This window comes from Dermatophagoides pteronyssinus, unplaced genomic scaffold (assembly GCF_027571235.1).
Source record: "Dermatophagoides pteronyssinus isolate colony J.1.1.1.1 unplaced genomic scaffold, Derpt_VIB-CSIC_2022.12 sq0008, whole genome shotgun sequence".
Taxonomy (NCBI): domain Eukaryota; kingdom Metazoa; phylum Arthropoda; class Arachnida; order Sarcoptiformes; family Pyroglyphidae; genus Dermatophagoides; species Dermatophagoides pteronyssinus.
The window spans coordinates 2,019,045-2,034,405 of record NW_027461532.1 but is presented as its reverse complement, the minus strand read 5'-3'; the positions used below and the strand labels follow the sequence as shown (position 1 = coordinate 2,034,405).

Below are 15,361 nucleotides of genomic sequence, written 5' to 3'. Positions count from 1 at the left end.
TCGTTACCACCACCATTCACCACCATCATAATCATCATCATCATCATCATTTGGACAGAAGCGAGGAAATAAATTCTTCCTTCTTTTTTTTCTTCAAAAAAAAATCATTTCTTCTCATTATCATCAAATTTAACCATCTTTTCTCATTTTCTAATCATCACCTTTTTATTCGAGAAGATCGAAAAAATCTGTTTGTTGTTGTTGTTGTTGCTGTCATTGTTTGTTTGTTTGATCCGTTTCTAGTTAGTTTTGATCATCATTATATATTAGCCCGGTTTTTTTTCACTTTTTTTTCCAGCAAAAAAAAAATCATCCAAACAAACAAAATAACAATGGTAAATAGGATTTTATTTTATAATCAAAAAAAAAAAAATTTTAAAATTTAAAATCAAAAATGAAAATGAAAAAACAATAGGAAATCGAATGATGATGATGATGATCAGACATAATGAATGAATGAATGAATGAATGTACGGATGCCATTTCACCAAACACTGACAGATGTGTGAACTTTATAATCAAAAAAAAAAACTAAAAGAAACATCATTAGAAATAATAAGGATAATTTTTTCTTTGTTCTTTTCTCTTTTTTTCATCATCATCATCATCATCATTATCATTATCGATGGTGATCATTTTGATGTTTTTCTTCAAATTCTCGGAATGAAATTATTATTATTTTTTCTTTTTTGATGATTATGAATAACAGTAGTAGTAGTGTTTTATAATAGTTATATAGTCTGTTGGTCATTATATAGAATTCTTTTTGATTTGTACAGGATTCTTTTTGGATGAATCTGTTTCTGATTTCTTAGAAAATCATAAAGAAGACAAAATGTTCTTGACCTTGTTGTTGTTAAGTACATTTTTCAAATCAATGATTTTTTGTTTTTTTTTCTCGATCATCATCATGGTCACAACAATCAATCAATCAATCAATCAATCAATCAAAAAACATAATCATAATTATTATGATTATATAAAGATATGAAATTGTGTTTTTTTAAAATTCAAATATAATTTGTCATCATCATCATCATCATCGATATGACAATCAAATTGGATTCGTAGATCTTTTTTTTTCTCAATTCATCATCATCCAAGGACATTAATAATCGGTCATCATTATTAAAGTGATACTTACCGAATGATATGTACAGAACAACAACAACAACAACAACAAGAAAACAAAAATCACATTTGACCCGAATCAATAGGAAAATTTTTTATTTTCTTCTTTTTTAGGTGAGAATTAAAATTTACAGCTTTGACCTTTCTCATCATCATCATCATCGAAATAAGAATCAAATAAATTTTCCATTTTCCATTCCCATTACAATATATATATGTTTTTCACTTTCTTTTTTGATTTGATTTTGAATTTTTTCTTTTTCTTTTTTTTTTTCTTTTCGGACAGCATTTCGGACAAACGGTGTCGAATTAAAAGCTTTGTGTTTATCAATTTGAATTTTTCTTTTTCTTATTTTTTTTCATCTTCAACTTTAAATCGGTTTTGTACGAATTGTGACAACGACATCGAATTTCTCTTTTTTTTGTTGTTATTGACTTCCATTCATTCGTGAAAAAAAAACTAAACGGAAATTCAATAAATTTAGATTGAAAATCAAATGATAGTGAAAATAAAGATGTTTGTTTTGAAAAAGGAATATTGTTCACAATTAATTCATTTGTTTTCATTTGATGATAAAGGAAAAAATGATGATTTCCAATCAAATCACGGATAATCAATCGGATTGTCGTCGTCGTTATTGTTTATATCGGAATGATGACCATAGTTTTTCAGGAACAACGATTGAAAAACAAAACAAAAAAATTCAATTAAATTTTCCAAGTTCTTTTTATTCATTCAATTTCAATACACATAGATATTTACCATTGATTACAATGAGTTTTTGATATATATGTGTTTAATAATGATAGTAAAAACAAAACAACATGAATGAATTCAACCTGTTGTTGTCGACAATCATCATTAACCATATTTTCTTAATAATAATAATAATAATAAATTGATTGATTGATTGATTGATTATGATGACCATCATCATCTTGTTTTTTTTCCATTGATCGTTGTTGAAAAAAATTACATCGAAATAAGAGGGGGAAAAAGAAAAAAAATATTTGGAACAAAATCTGGAACAAATTTTTCTCTTCTTTTTTTGTTGTTGTTGTTTTCTTCAACATTTTCATTTGACATGATGGTGTGATTTGATGATCGAATCAATGTGAATTTTTTTTTGTTGTTGTTCAATTCATTCAATTTTCGTATATATTTGACCTGATCCATTAGATAAATATTATTAAATGTAAAATGAAATCAAATTTAAAATTATTCTATTCGTGAATCTGTATTATAATCGCCAATTTTTTTTTCAACCTAAGATTTTTGAATGAAACAAAAAAAAATCATAAAATGTATAATTAATTTTAAACAAATTAATACCTTATTATCATTATTTTCATTTGTAAATAAATAAATATGGCCAATCCTTGAAATTTTAATTATTATTATTTTTGTTTGTTTGTTTGTTTGTTTTAGGCACATAGGTCAATGTAAATGATGTTTTAGTTTTAGTAATGAAATGATTGATTACAAACGGAAATTTTTTTTCTTTCTTTCTTTTCACCAAATGCAACATTGAAAATCTTTTGGCTTCCAACATCGAATGGTCATCATCAACTTCCTATCACATTAACATTTCACATTGAACCAAAGAAAATAAAAAAAAAATAAAAGAGAAAAATCATCAACTTTGTTCTTGAAACATATATATTTCAAACGCTTACAGAAGCAAATTTCGTTTTTTTCGTTTTTGAAAATATTTTGCGCCCAAAAATCTACTTTCATTGTGTTTTTGTTTTTTTTCTTCATAATCTTCATCGATCATCATATGATGATAAACATTATTATTTGAAAGGTTGGTCTTCATATTTATGATGATGATGATATTTCCGGCTATAATCATTCAATTTTTGATAAACAAAATAAAGGTTGGCCATCACCATTTTATCAACACCATTATCATCATGATTGATGGATGGATGGATGGATTGAAAGAACAGAATTGATCATATCAAACAATATAAGTAGATCAAAAGATACAAGTATTGCCCATTTATAATAATCATAATCATTATTGATATCATCTTTGGTCTCGGTCATCTCGACAATCATATATATCATCAAATCATATATAAACTTTTCATTTGTTCCGTTCAATTTTTCTTTCTTCTTCATCTTCTTGTGATTATCATCATTATTGAAAAGATGAAAATGATTTATAAACACAATAACAATCAAATAAATCAATGGTTTTTTTGTTGTTGTTGTTGTTGTTCAACACTTATCATCATCATCATCACAATACGAGCATCATTCGTTCAATTATTTATCGTCGTCATCGTCGTTGATATTTGTTATTATTATCATTATTATTTTGAATGATCAAACGGATGGATGGATGAATGAATGAATGTAAAGATCGGGTCTGATCGAATGATTTTTTTTGTTGTTGATGAACATTGTGTCTCTGGAATGAATCGATCACTATATAGATTGTTCAATTGGAAATGAATTGGCGGGACAATGTCCTCGTTTTTTTTTCTTGTTTCCTCTTACACTTAGCTTTGTTGTTGTTGTTGTTGCTGGCAACCAGTGGTCATGGTGCTTTTCCATTTGATGGAATGGATCAAATCGGATTGTATTTATCATAAACCTGGGCCATCAAACGAAAAAAAAACATCGGGCCAACAATAATTCATTTTCATCTTATTTATGATGACAATGATGATGATGATGATCGCAATCTTGACCCGTATTTATTAAAATGTATGGTGTGGTTTCGATCATCATCATCATGTTCAAGATAATCGAATGGAAATTGATGGGGGAAAAAATGAAAATATACGATTACTATCATCGGATGTTCAATCGATTGTTTTGTCCGTCCGATGATGATGATGACGATGGTATTGGCCATTGGCAATGATTGATTAATCACAATGGCTGATGATCTTCCTTGATTCACTTGATTCGATTCGATTTATTGAAATGAATGAATTGTTATCGGGATTGACCGCCATTTCGATCATCATCATCATCATCATCATCATTAAAAATTAATGTAATGAAATATTTTCCTTTATTGTTTAGGCGGATCTTTACAAAAATCAAAATCAAATGGATATAAATTTATTTCATTTATGATAATCATCAAGTTGATCAGAATGGACAACAGAATAACAGAATATTTTCAATTATTAATTATTAATCACTGGTAAAATGGCAGTTTCCAATCGTTTATGTGAACTGATCACTGACTTCATTGCTTCAATAAACGGTAATCTCAGTTGATCCTGGGAAACACCCAACTCTTTCGCTTGAAATATCAATCGATCCAATCTCAATGCTATCTCCGAAACCGATGCAAATGGCGAGAATTTGACATTCGATAAATTTCTAAACCATTCGCTGATCTGCATGTCCATTGTACCAAATTTATCCGACAAATGATTTATTACCCAGTCAAAACTTTCATCAGTCAGCGAAGTCGGTAAATACCGTTTTAGATAGCCAGGTAAAGCATTTTCCAACAATAGATGTTTTTCTTCGACAGACCATGGGCATGATGATAATGTTTTCAGTAACAAAGCCTTGAATTTTGGCCAATCCGACGGACGCCCAGAGAACCGAAGCTGTAGCTTCTCTAATTTGATCGCACTTCGATTACGTTCACGATCCAGAAAATCCAAAATCTCGCCCACCATAGCATGACACTTGGACGATTTTTTAATATCTTCATCAGTTTTTAATTCGCCAGCTTTTTCCAAATCAACCATTTTGTTGGCTAATTCCATGACCGATGTACCATCAGAGGCCGTTACTGTTCTTGAAGCAACCCTCGCATAAACAATCTGGATCTGTCTACGAATGTTCGTTAAATCCATCCTGACACCAGAAAGAACATCAAATAATAATAACACAAGCCTGTTGGCAAAAATAACAACAATGCTTTATTTTACCAAATCATCGTCTATTATATACAACACAGGTGACTAAATGTCACCAGAAAGTCTGCTGGCGCTAGACGCGCCATCACAATAGATATTTATTCATTTTTGATCAATTTGGCCACAAACACCATCGATCGTTAAGAGCGTTTTTTTATCGGTAAAAATGTTCGAATTCTATAGTGGCTCATTCTAGTGATTAAAATCAAAACAAAAAGAAGTAAGAATGATAGCCACTAGATGGTACAAGTCGTCCTGTTTTTATTATTAAATTAAAAAAAAATAAATAAAAAAATCTGAAAATATTCATAAATTTAAACAGATATCTGGACAATAATGGCAAGCATTAAAATAGATTAGGATTAAGCTTATATATTTGATCAACATCAACATTATTAAAGATGATATTGATAAATCAACTATAGGTTTAGGTCGATAGCCAATATTTATATGATAAAATCCAGTATAATTCGATTGTTTATCATCCGTTTGATTAAAAATTTTTATTTTTTTATCAACTGAAGGAGTTGTATAATTACCATATATATCTTTTTCGTTTGGTGGTGGCCATATTGTCGGTTTTATACAGGCAATAAAATCCTCCAATGAACGTGGTTGTTCTAACGTAAATTTTCGTTGAAATGAAATAAATAAACGTTTTTCAACACGTAAAACAAGTTTATTAAACAATGATATAAAATATAATGATTCACCAATATTAAATCCAAATACATAATTTGCTAATTGATTTGTAGGTGGTTGACAATCATTTAATAAATCAACCATATATGGTATCATATAAATTTGTCTGGATTTTTTATCATTTGTACATAATATACCAAACGTATTTTTCATTTCATAATCATTAAATATAGTTACCATATTGACTGGATTTAATGTTAATAATATTATGAATAATTTTCCATCAATAGATAGATTTATTATCTGTGTATTAACTTCTTCATACATTGATTTGGCATTTATACTTAAATTTCGATTTTTATATTCAATTTGAAATTTATAATTATCCGGATCATTATTAAGATTAAGATTACCTTTGGCTAAAAAACGATGATATGTATTAATTATTATGAATTTTTTTCCATCATTTAATCTTTCATATTCTTCAATCACTGATAGCCAATATAAAAGTATTAATTCATATCGATCATCATTTGATGATAAGATTGTAAGTGAAACTTCGCCCATTGTATCACTATCATCATCCTTATATGGCCATAATTGTTTCAATTTTTTATCATCAGTTAAATAGGATGTTAGATTAATAAATTTTTCATCAAATAAATAAAGACGATAATTTATATGATCATAATGTTTTTCAATAAATTTATCATAAATACCAACAACATGATCATCAAAATAAATCCATAATTGTTCATTAAAAATAGCCATCGATACAATTTTCGAAATATAATTATTTAATGTTCCTAATGAACATGTACGATTTGAATTTTCAAAAAATTTTAGATTTCTATATTCATCGGATAATTCCAAACAAATTACATTGTTAAACAATATCATTCCAATAATGATGACAATAAATGTTAACATTTTTCAGTTTTTTTTCGTTGTTGCTTTTCGGTGATCAAAAAATTCAACATTCGTTAGTTGAAAATTTTGCAAATTTATATATACAATAAGTAAAGTGTTGTTTGAATCATAATTTTCGAATAAATTTAATTGATTTTTTAAATTTTTAAATTTTTTAATTAAATTAAATTTTTATTTTATATTACTTTCAATTATTATTAGATTAATAATGTTCTGATTTTTTTTTTTTTTTTTGATTTAATTTCATTCGGTACTATTGGTATTTATATCATCATCATCATCCTTGTCATCAATACTTTTATGATGATATTTACGTTTACACCAACCAAAACATTTATTATAATGATTTGAACATTTGATAATAGATGTGATTAGTAAATATTTTAAAATAATAAATATGATCGTAATTAATGGATTTATAAATGTAGAAATTTGTTTCAATAATGTTGGCTTTTTAATACGATACGGTATATTTGGATTAGTTTTGTATGATGGATTAACTGGTGGCCATTCATCTGGTTTTGGTTTTCTACATATAAATAGATCATTAAATGAACCACTTTTTTCAATACGATATTCAGCTTCAAATGTAAATAATACATTTTTATCTATATTAAAATAATAATCACGTTTTATTGAAACAAAATATAAATGATCACCGATTGTAAAACCAAAATTAATTGAATTCATTAGTTGAAATGGTGGTTTACAATCATCTTTCCAATCTTCTATAATATACATTGTTATTTTTTTATTTTTATCTTGATTATGACAAAGAAAACCAACACGTACCATTTGAAGTGAAAAATTCATTAAATATAATATAATAAATGGTTTTTTAACATTATACCATTGAATCATTTTAACATAATTTTCACTAAATGATATACTTGATATTGATAATAATGCCATTTCACTAATATTTCTTATAGTTGGATGTTCACTCATTTCATGTACAAATGTTCTCCAAACAAAATGACCAATTTGTGGTTGAAATTCAAACATATCGTATGTTGAATATGTATTTTCATTATTAATTTCAGGTGTTCTAATTGTAAATCTTATGGTTAAATTATACATTGGACCACTACGAAACATTGTCATTGTTACATTTCTTTCGGTATCATTAATTATTTGTAATTTATTACTTGTCAAATTATTATATGGCCATAACATTTTTAAATATGGATGCAATTGATGACGAAATGTTAATAATTGTTCATCAAATAGATAAAATTTTGATTTATATTGATCATAATGACGATATATTGTATCAGTATAAACAACAATAATATGATCAATACGATAAATCCATAAATCATCATTAATCATTGCAATTGATAATATTTTTGATAGAAAACTATTTTGATCTTTTGAACATGAATAATTTGAATCACGATAAAAATCAGAACGACGAACTATTTGGCCAGCCATCATCATACCGGAAGAAAATGAAATTGATTCCAATATTATGATCACCGACATTATTATTATGGCCATTTTTATCATGGTCATTTGAATGAATGAATTGAACTGGGGGAAAAAATGATTTTTTTGTCTTTCTTTTTTTTCTTATTTTGTTTGATTATTCAATAAAACAAACAAATTTCGAATGAATCGAATTGGATTTAAATGCAATTTTTTTTCGAAAAAAAATAACAATCAAATTGTTATTCGAAATAATTAATTCGATTATGATCTAAATTATACATGGATAAAATTCTTTGATTGTTTTTATGAAAATTCCAAAATAGCCAAAGTTTTTCTTTCACAATGCTGATACTATAGTATTGTTGTCTATATTAGATTATTCTCCGTTCGAAAACAAAACAAAATTTGCTTCCGTACTCCTTTTTGTTTTGTTTTTGTTTCCTTTTTGTCAAGCAAAATCCAAATCAGTAAAGGTCATATAATGTGTGTGTGTCTATGTGTTCTAAAGGTGTGGCATTGTGTAATGATCACCTGATCACATTGAAGATAATCAATATTTCCGATTCCAATTTCAATACAATAAAAAAAATTTCTCCCATCCCCATTACAGATATATGGTAAATCGTTTGTTTTTTTTTGTTTCCAAATTTCTAATGACAAACAGAAAAAAAAACTTCCTGAAATGTATTTGATTTTTCATACAGATGACTGATTTTTTTCTTTTGAAAAATTTGATGAATACAATCAATTTGATAATGATGATGATGATTGTGTTAAGGGTGTGTGAATGTATTAAATGTTAATGATGATGATGATGATGATGATTAAATTATCCTGATTATCAAATTATATATATGGGAAACAGCAAATGTTCCGGATGACAAAATCTTTTGATCATCATCATCATCATCATCATTTTCTTCATGATTTGAAATTGATTTTTTGTTTTTGTTTGGAAAATTATTATTAATTTTTTTTATTTACAAATTTTATAAAATTTAAAAATAAATATGTGTAATGTGTGTAAAATAAATAGAAGATGATTTCGTCGTAATTATCGTCGTTATCATCATCGGAATCTTGTGTGTATTTGAAATTAGCAATGTAAATGAGAAAAAAAAACAAAACAAAACAATCAAAATGATAAATGGTGTTAAGTGTTAGATTCTTGTATGATGGTCATTAATGAAAAAAAAACAAGGATAAAGGCTTGTGATTGAGGGAGAGATGAAGAAAAAAAAACGATAATCCACTTTCTTTGGATGATTTATATAGCGCCTAAATCAATTTTTGATATATGATGATGATGATCATGACAGATGAATTGTGGGTGATTCTAATTCTTGCGCTTAAGTGGGTTGGTTTTTTTTTGGCTTAGTGTGTTGATGAAAGTGGCTTGGTGTTATTTTTTTCTTGTTTTTTTGGTTGATTTGTTTAGGTAGATTTTATGTGGTTAGATAGAATTTTTTTCCTACTATTTTTGGCTCATTTGAATAAAAGTGTGGCTTAAAAAAAGATGGATTAATAACTTCCACCACCACCACCACCAGAAGAACCACCATAACCTATGGAAGAGATTCTATTAGTTGTTTATTAGATATTAAAAGCAATTTTACCTCCACCACCACCAGAGGAACCGCCATAACCACCTCCACCACCGCCGGAAGATCCACCATATCCTATAGAAAAGATTTTATTAAACGTTCTTTAAACATTAAAAGTAATTTTACCTCCACCACCGCCAGAGGAACCGCCATAGCCGCCTCCGCCACCAGAAGAACCACCATAACCTATGGAAGAGATTCTATTAATTGTTTTTTTCAAATATTAAAAGTGATTTTACCTCCACCACCACCGGATGAACCGCCGTAACCACCTCCGCCACCACCCATTCCGCCTCCGTAACCGCCTCCGCCGCCACCACCCATACCACCGCCATAACCTATAGAAGAGTTTTTGTTAATTATTTTTTTAATATTAAAAGTAAATTTACCTCCACCACCGCCTTGTCCTTGACTGACGATAGTTTTGACTTCTTCTTTGGCTGGTCGAACTTCTTGGACGACTTTACGGTATGGAATGATGATTTCACGGACTTCTTGGATGATTGGTTTTTTCACTTCATGAATCAATCGTTGTGGTTCTTCTTCAGATTGAGTGTATTCTGGTTCATTTCCGTAGCCTCCCATGTTTGATTGCATAATTTGAATTTTTCCGCCGGAAGATTTGAAATGCAATTTCAATGGAGCTGAACCACCATCGAATTCAACGATACGTGGAGTACCTTGGCTCATTTGGATTGGCACTGGTCGAACTTCGAAGGTTTGACGTGATTGGATGGCGCCTTTGATGACTTGTGGACCGCCACCACCGCCGCCGCCTCCACCACCACCACCTCCCATACCACCGCCCATTCCTCCACCCATTCCGCCACCATAACCACCACCACCACCACCCATACCACCACCGTAAGAACCACCACCACCTCCCATACCTTTATAAATTAGTAAAGATTTAAGACCGGTTAGAAATGGTATAAATTTGGCTCTATTTGTATTAAAATTACCACCACCATAGCCGCCGCCGCCGCCACCTCCCATGCCACCATATCCGGCAGAGCTAACCATCATGACAGCACCACCACCCCCATAACCACCTTAAAGACAAAGACAAAAGGGAAAAACCAATTCAATCAATCGAATAATAAATAAGATAGTTAAACACTTACCACCGCCACCACCACCACCATAACCACCTTGAAGAAAAAAAAGTTAATCAATCGAATAATGAATATGATAAAGAAAAACTTACCACCGCCACCTCCACCACCATAACCACCTTGAAGAAAAAAAAATTAATCAATCGAATAATGAATATGATAAAGAAAAACTTACCACCGCCACCTCCACCACCACCGCCATAAGCAAAGCAAACGGCAACCAATGTAGATGATATCACAGCGAACTATAATTCATTGAAACGATAATATCAATAATATTGATGATGATGATGATAATTAATCGAACGACAGAATATTCGTTGAAAATAAACAAAAGAAAAGAATAAAGAAAAATGATAAGAATAAAATACAAAATAAATTTTCACCAAAAAAAAACAATTTCTAAATTAACATACTCGCAACATTTTTTTAAATTATTCGATTTTTAATTTCAGATAATCAAGGATTTTAACACTGAAGTACACGCACCAAGAAAAACAAAGAGGAACACAATTTTTTGTTTGTTTGTTTGTTTGCAAGCAAATAAAATCTACACAAGAAAACACGAACGAATGAATGGATTATGTTCGAGTTTATATATCCACATCATTGGATTCATTATAAAGAAGATGAAAAAGAAGAAGAAGAAAATAAAAATTTTAGCTCATTTATTTTGTAACAAAATTTCCAATATGAATTCTCTTATTCGGATTGAACAATAAATAAAATTTCTGAGAATTAATCATTGAAAGAGTCGGTATAATATGTGTGTGTTTGGCTGAAATTGACATGCAAATGTTTCACACGGGACTAAGAGAGAGTGATATGGAGAGAGAAAAATTTTGGACCAAAACAAAAATCAAGAGAGAAAAGTGATTGGTCGGGCCCATTTTCGTTGTTCATTCTCATCATTATCATCATCATCTTGGATCATTTTGATTATTCAATCTTGAATGAATGTCACCAATTCATTTGAATTTTGTTGTTGTTGTTGTTGTTGTCTAAAATTGAATTTGTTCAAAATAAATGAATGGAGCAGATAAAATGGACAACAAACAAAAAAATGAATTATGATGATAAAAAAGTGGTAAAGAGAGATGGAGAGAAATAAAGGAATGAATGGTTCATCATCATCATCATTTTTCATCTTCGAACTCGAAAATAAAAGCCTAAGGTCAAGTTGTCGGCAAGATACAGAAAAAAAATTAGCATAATCCTTTTCAAGCTCATTTCGAATCAAAGAAAAAAAAAATCGAATCATCTTAATCAATCGAATGCGGATATATACAATCGATATATATCTCTACTACTATCGATAGTTTTGATAGTTTCGAAAAAATTAAAAAAAAAAATTAATTATTCTGTTGATTTCAACAACAACAACGAAAAAAAAATCAATCAATCAATTAATTGATGGTTTTAAATTTCATACGAAAACTATAGTTATGTGATATAAGATAATCAGTTGTTTTTTGGGCATTAACAACAATTTTTTTTTCTTCAATTTGATTTGATTTATTATCCAAAAAAAAAAAATCATGTTGTTGAATAATGATTGTTTTGTTTCGTTTTTTTTCAAGTATAATTCATTCAAGATGTTCATTCGACCTCGAATTTTTTCATTTACACTTTTCATTTTACCTTTTTTACTTTCAAATCCAAATATCAATTCAACAAAAAAAATCAATTAGGTTTCAGGAGCAATAATTATTTTGTTTGTTTGTGAAAGATTTTTTTCCACTGAATTTGTTGTTCTCATTTTGTTTTCTTGTTTTGTTTTTGTATTTAGGGAAACGAAACGAAAAACATTGATTATCATCATTGCAATATATTGATGCAATAATCATAAGTTCATCATCATCAACATGATCAAGTAAATGATAAACCAGTAAAAATTTAATTTCTAATTAATTTTAATTGGTTACAAAGATTTTATTATCAGATTTTGATCGGTTATTTGCTCGCACACACACACACATCTATCTATGTAAGAAGTGTTGAATCAAAAATTCCAAAATTCTCGATGAACAAAGCAAAAATTTCACAATTTTCAATTGTTTTTTAAAAAATACGACAAATTAGAAATAATCATTTGATCCAAATTTGTTTGGCTGCAAAAAAAGACGAGAAACATCTTTTTTTCCATGAAAAAAAAACAACAGCAACAAATTTTTTCTAAAATAAACTTGTGTAAATTTTGTTTTTCTCTTCCAATTGCCTCAAAAATGACATAAAACGAAGATGATCCAGGCAACAAACAAACATATAAATTTGAAACAGTAACAATCCATATCCATACCATCATCGTCACCAAAATGATTGAAGAAAAAAAAATGATTGCAACAACAACAAAACTTTTAGAAAGAAAAAAAACACGATGAAAGCAATAACGATAACGATGATGATGATGATGATGATGATAAAAAAAAACGGAAATGATTATTATTTCTATTTTAACCTTTAGGGTTTCGCAAATCTTTCCATTCATTCATTCATTCATTCATTGATGATGATGATTATGATTATCCTAAACAAACTAACTGGAAGAAAGAAAGAAAGAAAACAAAAATTTAAATAAATACATTGTTCCGGAATGAATCACCATCATCATCATCATCATCATCATTGTCGATGATGACATGGATGAGCTGGATTTAAGCTGTTGTATTTTAAATTGTCAACAACGACAACAACAACAACAACAAATCAACGGAAGCCATATCAATATATTTTGTTTGTTTGTCTGATTGTTGTTGTTTTTTTGACTCGAAAAAAAATTAAAATTTTTTAAAATGAATTGTTGTTTGCGAATGGATTTCCGAGTTTGAATTTTTTTTTCTTCTTGTCTTCTCCCGTTGCTGTTGCTGTTGATAATAACTTTTTCCTCTTTTTTTTTCCCAATTTTATTTTTGCATCTTCTCCATCATCATCATCATCATATATTTTTATGATTAATTCATTTAATGTTAAGCAAACAAACAAACAAACAAAAACTTCCTGTCATCGTTTTTGGATTGTTGTCTGATTTGTTGGTTTAGATTCGAAAAAATTTTAAAGTTTTTTTTTTGTTGTTGTTGAAAAAAAAGTATATCTCTTTTTCACTCTCGTTACATTCTATTATTTTCATGATGATTGCCATAATCGATGATCGACCTTTATTTGTCGAATGTTGATGGTATAAATCTTGATAATTTGCATTTAACCTCGATATTTTTTTCTCGATTGAAAATAGCAGAATGATAATGATGATGATGATGATGATGATAAAAACAATTCATGTCAAATATATCAATAATGTGCTATGATTAGAAAATGAAACAAAATTTTTTTTTGAACCATTTAAAATTGTTTTTTTTTTTTTGAAAAACTCACCTGTTGTTGTTGTTGTTGTTCTCACACTTTGTTGTTGTTGTCGTGTTTTATGACCTGATACTTTTATTTGTTCGTTTCGTTTCACAAAAATTTGTTTTTCTCATTACAAACTAATTAATTAATGATAAAATTCAATTCATTCAACAAAAAAAGGATCATCATTAGCAATGATCATCGTAGTGTCATGGGTCTATATGGATCGTTGTTTCTTTTTTCTCTTGAATTGAAGGTCAATATTATTTCTTGTTGTTGTTGTTTTTTCTACAAAATGAATTAATTATAATTACAATTTTCTGCGAAAAAAAACCATATAATTAATGATTATGATGATGATGAGAAATATCATTTCAATTCACATGGGACAATCATTATCGATGAAAAAAAAACAAAAAATGAAAATGATTTTATCGATTAAAAAAGAAATTTATCATTATATAATGATCATTACATCATCATCATCATCGAATAACTTTTTGTTTTCTTTGAATATCAATTTGATTGGCTAAAAAAAATTGATTGGCAATATATGGTCATCAAATGTTGGCCATCAAAATTCATGTTTCTAAGTTCATCATTTATTCACCTGTCCATCAAAAAAAAAAATTTCATGGTGATGGTCGATTTATTATTCGAATAATTATTCGAATCGTTCGATAGTTTCGATTAAACAATCGATTAATAACATAAACAAAACAATTTATTTTCAGCTATCAGAAAAAAACGATGAAATTTTTTTTGATTGAATAATAAACTCTAAAGAGGATTTTCTTTCAACTGATAAGATATTCACAATGTTATGCAATATGATTTTATATCTTTTTTGTTTTTTTCTTACTCATGATCACATTACAGTAACCACAAAGTTCAATAGGGCCAATTGATTGTTTGAAAAAAACAAACATTAAAAATTGAATTAAAATTGGACAAATTCTTCCGTTAAAACACCATTGATAATGATGATTAAAATGATCAATGCAGTGAAAAAAAAACAATTCCATTTAAATTCGATACAAAATATCTAAATGAAAATAAAAAGATAATTTGATAAATGATGATATAAAGGCCACTGTAATCGAATCAAATAAGGAAATGAATATATTTTTCAATTGAAACAAAATGAACATTTAGATGATTTTGTTGTTTTTGTTTTTCATTCGGTCAAAACATTTTTTCATTTTGATAAGAAAATGGAATTGAAATGGACAAACAAAAACAAAAACAAAATTCGAATCAAAA

At 28.3% G+C, this 15,361-nt stretch overlaps 4 protein-coding genes and 1 long non-coding RNA gene across 7 annotated transcripts; 1 reads left to right on the top strand and 4 right to left on the bottom strand.

Moving 5' to 3' along the window:
* Positions 1-2,783: 2,783 nt before the first annotated feature.
* Positions 2,784-3,597, top strand: LOC142645193 (uncharacterized). The gene is made up of 2 exons (XR_012846354.1): positions 2,784-2,939; positions 3,013-3,597. It is a non-coding gene; the product is annotated as an uncharacterized LOC142645193 (long non-coding RNA).
* A 584-nt stretch (positions 3,598-4,181) lies between these two features.
* Positions 4,182-5,070, bottom strand: LOC142645192 (uncharacterized). Its single transcript, XM_075820896.1, has one exon. It carries the CDS (start codon positions 4,966-4,968, stop codon positions 4,282-4,284), a length of 687 nt encoding a protein of 228 aa, XP_075677011.1. The 5' UTR covers positions 4,969-5,070; the 3' UTR covers positions 4,182-4,281.
* LOC113793756 (uncharacterized) lies at positions 4,884-6,627 on the bottom strand. The gene has a single exon (XM_027343828.2). The coding sequence runs from the start codon at positions 6,601-6,603 to the stop codon at positions 5,338-5,340; it is 1,266 nt and encodes a 421-aa protein (XP_027199629.2). The 5' UTR covers positions 6,604-6,627; the 3' UTR covers positions 4,884-5,337.
* A 202-nt stretch (positions 6,628-6,829) lies between these two features.
* Positions 6,830-8,180, bottom strand: LOC113793755 (uncharacterized). The gene has a single exon (XM_027343827.2). The coding sequence runs from the start codon at positions 8,116-8,118 to the stop codon at positions 6,847-6,849; it is 1,272 nt and encodes a 423-aa protein (XP_027199628.2). The 5' UTR covers positions 8,119-8,180; the 3' UTR covers positions 6,830-6,846.
* Positions 8,181-8,994: 814 nt separating this feature from the next.
* LOC113793742 (uncharacterized) lies at positions 8,995-11,310 on the bottom strand. 3 transcript variants are annotated; one of them, XM_075820886.1, is made up of 10 exons: positions 11,170-11,310; positions 10,929-10,998; positions 10,846-10,872; positions 10,763-10,789; positions 10,601-10,690; positions 10,028-10,528; positions 9,878-9,976; positions 9,765-9,824; positions 9,651-9,713; positions 8,995-9,599 (listed from the first exon to the last, which is right to left on the bottom strand). In XM_075820886.1, exons 1-10 carry the CDS (start codon positions 11,176-11,178, stop codon positions 9,556-9,558), a joined length of 990 nt encoding a protein of 329 aa, XP_075677001.1. In that variant the 5' UTR covers positions 11,179-11,310; the 3' UTR covers positions 8,995-9,555. The 3 variants fall into 3 exon arrangements, with proteins under 3 accessions (XP_075677001.1, XP_075677002.1, XP_075677003.1); XM_075820887.1 differs by lacking the exon at positions 10,846-10,872; XM_075820888.1 differs by lacking the exons at positions 10,763-10,789; positions 10,846-10,872 and having other exon boundaries at positions 11,170-11,309.
* Between the last annotated feature and the right edge of the window lie 4,051 nt (positions 11,311-15,361).

Bases quoted from the DNA above. Each gene is read 5' to 3' on its own strand.
- LOC142645192 (XM_075820896.1), bottom strand. From the start codon at position 4,968: ATGGATTTAACGAACATTCGTAGACAGATCCAGATTGTTTATGCGAGG.
- LOC113793755 (XM_027343827.2), bottom strand. From the start codon at position 8,118: ATGACCATGATAAAAATGGCCATAATAATAATGTCGGTGATCATAATA.
- LOC113793742 (XM_075820886.1), bottom strand. The intron at 9,977-10,027 runs GTAAATTTACTT...ACTCTTCTATAG, and splicing joins AGGACAAGGCGGTGGTGGAG to GTTATGGCGGTGGTATGGGT. The intron at 9,825-9,877 runs GTAAAATCACTT...TCTCTTCCATAG, and splicing joins TTCATCCGGTGGTGGTGGAG to GTTATGGTGGTTCTTCTGGT.
- LOC113793756 (XM_027343828.2), bottom strand. From the start codon at position 6,603: ATGTTAACATTTATTGTCATCATTATTGGAATGATATTGTTTAACAAT.